We start from the raw sequence: 7,533 nt of genomic DNA, 5'->3' as shown, positions 1-7,533 counted from the left end.
TTTATTTTATTTTATAAAATTGAGCATCAATCGAGTGCCAAAATTTTCCACCAACATTGCAAGAAACTCATATCTAAGCAACTAAACCAAATTACAAATTCTAATCTCAAATAAAATCAATTTGAATATATCATATTGAAAAGAAAAAAAGAGTTGAGGGACCCAACGAAACATAAACTCTTCCCATAACCATGCAATTAGTCCCCAATATTAGGGGAAAAAAAGGATGAAATATTTGTTTAAGCATTAATTTCAAATTTTAAAATTCAAATTCTTTTAAATCAATAAAATTAAATTTTAGTTTGCCAAATTGATCACCATCAAGCGATGTAAAATTTTCCCAACATCAAAAAAATCCTTGTACACATACATAAAAACAAATCATAAAAAAATAATTTTAAATCAATTTAATATAAAAAATAAAAAACTACTTATTCCTCCCACAAGCTATAGTGTTTGGCTAATCTCCTGTTTTTGTTAATTTTTTAAGTGATCAAGCAACTGGCATACATCGGATTCTAATAGAAAATAGAAGAAACCATTATTTGATTAGACGTATTAAATCAATCAAACAATTTGTGTTAGGGATGTTAATACAATTTTTTTTATTTGTTTAGGAGCAAATGATTTTTTAACCAACGGTTTAGAAGGCTCCCCACAATTTAGTCTTATTTATTTTTTAGCAATATCTCAGCAATCATGTTGATATTCTCCTTGTTTAAATAATTTTAGTCTAACTCAAAGAGGCTAGTATAATGGTTAAAAAGGTTTCATTTCTACATTAATTTCTTAAATTTAAATTTTGGGACCATTAATTAGGAGAATTTATTGAATTTTTTAATGCAATAAATCAATATGAGGATTTATTCATAAGATTATCTGTAAAAGGATTTAATTTCAGTTGACATATAAGTTAATCTTAAAAATAAATATCATTATTGTTGAAAACAATCATTAAATTATAATAATTTTAGTCTCTAAAATCATTTGATGGAGTGAGTGAGTGAGCGATTGTTCCAATTCATAATTATTTAATGTTATTTTAATTCAAGAATTTGAATCATGAGATAATGCTAAAAAGTGTTTTTTATATTAATTTATAATATTAACATTCTGAAAGGTAATTTATAACCTATGCTCTACCAAAAAAAGAAAGTTATAACCTATGTTTTTCTTTCTTTTAATGATGAAAACTATAAGATTGGTTTTGATTACATGGTAAAACCTAATATAGCCAATGAGGAGGCAGTGGGCCATAAAAAAACACTCCTGGCGTAGCTGACAGCATCATGACATCAACGGGTCAATATTATTATTTATTAAATATATAAAAAAATATTAAGAGTATATAGAATATTTTTAGCCCCTTAAGTCTCACTGCAATATCAAACCCAAACGACTTGGGTTTGACGAAAATGCAAGACCTCATAGCCAATTGGCCCCGGTGGTCATGCCAAACCTAAGAGATGTGAGTCTGGGGCCAAGCCAGACTCACACTTGGATTTGACAACCTCAGCAGACGTGCCCATAGGTCTGGAAAAATTGGCAGACCCACACTTGGTTTTGGCAACCATGCCAGACCTGCGCCCGAGTCTAGCACTAAACATGGTTGGCAAACCCAATGCCTTTTGACCTGGCATTGTTGTCAGGCCCAAAGACCTTGGGTTTGACATGATACCCAGACCCAAATAAATTGGGTCTTGTGTTTTTGCAAGAATCAACGTGCGTGGGTCTGGTAACCCTTACCATACTCAAGCAAACAACAAATAAACAAAGGATAATTGTGCACTTTAATTCTCAAGAGAGAGAAAATAATGGAAAAAAATTCGAACAGTTGATCACCAGCGACAATCTAACCATTTAGCTTTTTTATAATAATAATTGGAAAAACCTGGATGCTCTTGTAAAAGAAAGCCAAAGAAACGTTTATCCACTCACGAAAAGATGAGAAATTGAAAATGAAACTATTATTACAATCCACAGTGAAATGTCTCTTGATTTACAGTGATTTCCAAGTGAAACTACTGTTATAATTCTTTGTAAAATGTCTTATTTTTCCGTAACATTTAGCTTTTGTTACAATAGGACTTGAACGTGGCTGAACTTAAAACTTTATAACCATTGCAAAAGAGAACTAATTAACTAGAGTTAAACGGAAGCCTAATATTCCAAAGAAATTGAACAAAGAGAGAAGCTTAAAATGGAAACCTTGGATATATATCATCTGAATTTGAATTCCAGGAATAGAAGAAACCACAGGATATATGATGCCTTAAAGCGGTCAAATGAACTTAGCAGGATGATGCACTGTACTAGAATAAACTATTAGAGTGCCCTTGAACTTAACTGGGTTACCTGGATAGTCTTACAGGAATATTTATGAAATGATGGGATATGGTTAAGCACGAGAAGACGCTTGAATTGTGTAGTGTGATCGGCTTGATTAGAAGGCCTATAATTTCTGAGAAATTCTACAGAAAATTCAGTTTTTTATAACTTGTCGAGGTTTGGAAGACCTATAAATCAAGTCTAGAATATGCTGTTTAGGTTAGTTTTGTTACCTTTTTCTCTTTATTTTCAGATTTAATCCCGGGTTTAGATTGATTTTTAAATTTATTTAATGAGTTGTAAACTTCTTTGAAAGAAACTAGCTGCATTCAGTAATAAAATATAGAATTGTGGTTTTTTTATATGATGAAGAGAGTTCTATGTTACATGTGCTTACTGTTGTTTCTTTGGATACTAGCTGCATTCAGTAATAAAATATAAAATATAGATTTGCTCCCGTGTGATGCAATTTCACAAAATTAAAAGGCACTAATTACTTTGTTGCTTTTTCAGCGACGCTGTTTATATCACACTTGAGAAGTTCTAAAGATAGATTCCTTGGAAGTTGTCTCCAAAGCAAGGGATAAGTTACTAGCAAAGAAAAGAATAGGACTGATACCTTAAATAAACAGAGCTTCCAGAGCAATTTATCAGAACCATGTTTCTGTAGATGCAAAGTTTCATGCAATGCCCCTTAAGATGTCTTAGTATTGCAATGCCTTAAATATCATCCCCTACTTCTGATTCTAGTGTTTAGCTCATATTTCAAATTCTAGTAGTTCAAATAATCTCAATTATTTTTCCCTGAAAATATAAGACAATTTTCTAGAACTTTCATGAGTACAGGTGGTTCAAATTCGGACGTTATCAATAATGTTTTGTTCAGACAAGAAAATAAGGATTGTCATCAAGTCAAGATGTGGTCACCCACTTAATAATTAGTCATCAAATTAATAGTTCCAAATTTTGGTCTATAAAAAGAGGCATTTGTCATGCATTTAAGCATCTTGGTTGTTAAACAACTTGCTATTAACATGTCCTATTATTTTTATTTTATTAATTCTTAATACATTGCTTGTTAAATGGTTAATCTAGATTTGTGTTGTATAACACTTGGTACAACAAATGCTTATCACTTTCATAGCCCAACCGTATGAACCTACACCTGTGCTATGAAAGGAACTTGATTTGTTGTTAACATAAGTTAGCATCATGAATTCCGGATAATATATATAAAAGTTTGGTGTTACTTAAATAAGATAATTAATATGATCATGTTAACAATTTATAATGAGCTATTAATAAGAAATCCGTATAAACCTACACTTGTGCTAAGAAAGGAACTTGATTTGTTGTTAACATAAGTTAGCATCATGAATTCCTGATAATATATAAAAAAGTTTGGTGTTACTTAAATAAGATAACTAATATGATCATCTTAACAATTTATAATAAGCTATTAATGAGAAATCATCTGATTAAACCTTCTTTGTGTGCGGTTTCCAGTTGAGTAATAAAAAGAATTTATACTATACTTGTTTGAAATACCATTAGTGAATCCTCTAACCTTGACATTTGTTTTTATCATTGTTTAATCCTCACATTAATCAAACATCTCAAAATCCTCTTTAACTTATTATTATTGTTGTTGTTGTTGTTGTTGTTATTATTTATAGTTTATATAGTTAACCTCCTTGTGATTCGACTCCGGTCTTGCCGGATTATTTATTACTTTGACATTACTACACTTGGAAGAAGACATCAATCTTTTGACCATATCAAATTAATTTTGTTACTTTTCCTCTTTATTTTTAAATTTACTTGCGTTAGATTGATTTTTACATTTATTTAATGAATTGTAAGCTTCTTAGAGATATAGAAGCTACATTCAGTAATAAAATTCTAGGATTGTGATGCAATTTCCCAAAATTAAAAGGCACTGATTACTTTGTTGCTTTTCCACCGACGCTGTTTATATCACACTTGAGAAGTTCTAATGATAGATTCCTAGGAAGTTGTCTCCAAGCAAGGGATAAATTACTACCAAAGAAAAGAATAGGACTGATACCTTAAATAAACAGAGCTTCCAGAGCATTTTATCAGAACCATGTTTTTGTATATGCAAAGTTTCATATAAAGGTGCATGCCCCTAACCCTGAAGAACTCACTTTTAGAGCATCAAGAACGAATCAAGGCTTTGGCTAATCTAGAAAGGTAATGCTTCACCATTTTTATCTTTGCACAGTTGAATATCATTGTACGTAGACTTTGTAGGAATGCACTCTGAAATGGTTCGGAATTTCAGCAGCAAACTTCGATGATACTTTGTAAAAATTTTCTTGCAAATTGTTGCAGGCAGCAGTCAACAACTCAACATAGGTAATGAAATAAAATCATTGAGGAGTGAGAAGATATACAGGAAAGTTGCATTCTGTCAGGTATGAGAGAAGCTTAATGCTAATATATGTTCTCCTACAGTACCTTACACCACAGCTCGTTAGCTTCATTGGTCCTTCTGGTTGCTCATTTGGGAAAATTGCTAGGAAAGTACTATTCTTTTCAGAAGGATTGAAAAATCACATACCTTTCTAAAAGAGATATAGAATTCGTTGAATGGGTTACTTTTCACACTTGGCTTAGAATTCCTTTTCTTTCTCTTCAAGTAGTTTCTATTTTTGTTTTTTGTCCTCGTTATCCTTTTCTTCTTCACATAGAAACGATGGCAAGATCCGAAAGGGATGGTGGTCCAAGGAGTGCTGATATATGCGATCCTTCTCATGGAGTAGATGATGAGGTCACAGTTGATATTGATTCATTGATCTCTTGCGTTGAAAGCATGATGTCCCAGAATTTGATAATGCCTGATAACGTATGCATCTTTAGAGTGCCCCACATTCTCCGAAGGCATAGCGAAAAAGCTTATACCCCCAACGCATTTTCAATTGGCCCCTGGCACCGTCACCATCCACTGATGAAATCTACAGAGAAAGTTAAACTGAAGTATCTCAAAGGCCTTCTCTCCCGAAGATCTGCGAGCATAACACTGAAGGGGTTGATCAAATCCACCAGGGGGATCGAGAAAGAGGCACGTTCGTGTTATGCCGGACCAATTGATGTCGGTGTAGAGGATTTTGTCAGAATGTTGGTAATAGATGGTTGCTTTCTTATTGAGCTATTTAGAAAGGATCAATATAATCATCTTAGAGAAGATGATGATCCTATCTTCAATACGTCTTGTATGTTGCAGTACCTATATCATGACTTGATATTGGTAGAAAACCAAATACCTTGGTTGGTCCTTGAACACTTGTTCAACGTGACCGCGGAACCAGGAAACACGACAACCCTCGCACAACTTGCCCTTCAATTCTTTCAGATCATTTTTTCATCCAATCCAGCCCCCATACTTCCCTCTTACCAAGAAAAAAAACATTTGCTTGACCTCTTAAGAAATAGGTTAGTTTTGTCATCTGGAAAAGAGGAAGATGGTGAAATGGGATGGGAACCTATTCCTTCCGTCACAAATCTTGTAGGCGCCGGAATTAAATTGAAGGTGGGTAAGTCAAGAAGCATCTTGGATATAAAATTCAAAAATGGTTTCCTGGAAATCCCTCCATTGCTACTTCAGGAGACAACGGAAGTCATCATTCGAAACCTCATCAGCTACGAGCAGTGTTCTCCTAAATGCACTGACAGAATCACTTCATATGCCGTCCTCCTAGACAACCTCATTAACACTACCAAAGACATGGATACATTCACCAGTAGTGGAATCATTGGTAATTGGTTGAATCCAGATGAGGCAACGCAATTCTTCAACAAGCTTTATCAGGATGCTTACTTGAAAAAATACTATTATCTAAAATTGTGCCAGGAGGTGAACAGGTATTACCGGCGCAGGTTTCCAAGATGGCGTGCTCTGTTGGTGAGCAATTACTTTGGCACCCCATGGGCAATTATTTTTTTATTTGCGGCTGCTACTCTTTTGATTCTCACTATTGTTCAGACAATATTTACTATCGTTAAATAAGTTTTAAATCCTTTGATCTTGTTGAATGTTATGATGAGATGCAAAAGTATACATGGTGGACATGCACGCTAGATAAATTTTGGGGGAGCAGATTGTGAGAGCAGGTTTTCATGTAATCTCCACAGTGTTTTGTAACCCCTTCATGGAATAATAAGATCAGTATATTAAAGACATTATAATTGCTTTCTGATCAAGGAAATGTCCATTTACAGTACTTTTGAGCTTACAGAGAGAAAACTTCAAATTACATTACATTCGAAGTAAAGGATAAAATCACTTGGAGTTTCTCCCAAAACAAGAGACTTGACTATTCTAATGGAATAATATTTGCCGTTTTGAACAAAGGAAAGACAACTGATAAGCTCCCTTTTAAAGTTCCTGCTTATTTTTCACGGCAGAAGTTTGTACTTTTTTTAATCTTATTGAAGAACATAACAGAATTTAATCACTTGTTATAAATTGACATGGGCTATATACAGAGAACCATGGCAGAACGTTTTGTAGCTTGAAACCATATTTGCTATATACTAAATTAAGTCATATTGCCATTTTTGCTTAGAAGGTAATGCGCTCTCTCTATATATATATATGAATCAAGATCTCTTTTGGTTTGAGATTTTAGTCGAACTTGTTCCATATAAGATTTAAGTTAGCTTGCATGATGGGAACCACCGGAATCAAATCATAGAAGAGTGACAAAAAGGTTCTCCGTAAAGTTCCAATTTAAGATAGAGACCCTGCAAAGAAAAGAAAAAAAACACAGTAATATAAATGAACAATATGCAAAGAGAAATGGGCTACTTAAGATTGTAGTAGCATTGATGATCTAAAATGTTTTTCGTTTAGAAATATATTAAAATATAATTTTTAATTAAAAAAATCATAATTGAAATCAACACATCAAAACGATTTAAAAACATAAATATTTTTCATTTTAAACAAAAAAAAAAAATCAAAAATTTTTAGAAACACGGTGCAACCGCGTTCCTAAACACACCCATGATCTTAAAGGAACTAGGCTTGTAGAAGCTCCTTGTAAAATTTAAATTTGACAAGGTACAATTATTAGAAAAAAAAGTTATGATTGTTTTTGTTAGAATAATCATTTGGCTTTTTTTCAAACTTCTTAAGTTTTAGTATGTCTATGATACCTTCTACATGGGAAAGGCTCGACC

At 32.9% G+C, this 7,533-nt stretch overlaps 1 protein-coding gene across 1 annotated transcript; it reads left to right on the top strand.

Annotated features, from left to right (window-relative positions):
- Positions 1-4,436: 4,436 nt before the first annotated feature.
- On the top strand, positions 4,437-6,531 carry LOC118063534 (UPF0481 protein At3g47200). The gene is made up of 3 exons (XM_035077587.2): positions 4,437-4,542; positions 4,684-4,766; positions 5,043-6,531. Exon 3 carries the CDS (start codon positions 5,048-5,050, stop codon positions 6,356-6,358), a length of 1,311 nt encoding a protein of 436 aa, XP_034933478.1. The 5' UTR covers positions 4,437-4,542; positions 4,684-4,766; positions 5,043-5,047; the 3' UTR covers positions 6,359-6,531.
- The last annotated feature ends 1,002 nt before the right edge of the window (positions 6,532-7,533 follow it).

The sequence above is a fragment of the Populus alba genome, chromosome 1, assembly GCF_005239225.2.
Source record: "Populus alba chromosome 1, ASM523922v2, whole genome shotgun sequence".
Lineage (NCBI taxonomy): Eukaryota > Viridiplantae > Streptophyta > Magnoliopsida > Malpighiales > Salicaceae > Populus > Populus alba.
Note: the sequence above shows the minus strand (reverse complement) of the source record. Positions and strands in the feature narration are given on the sequence as shown.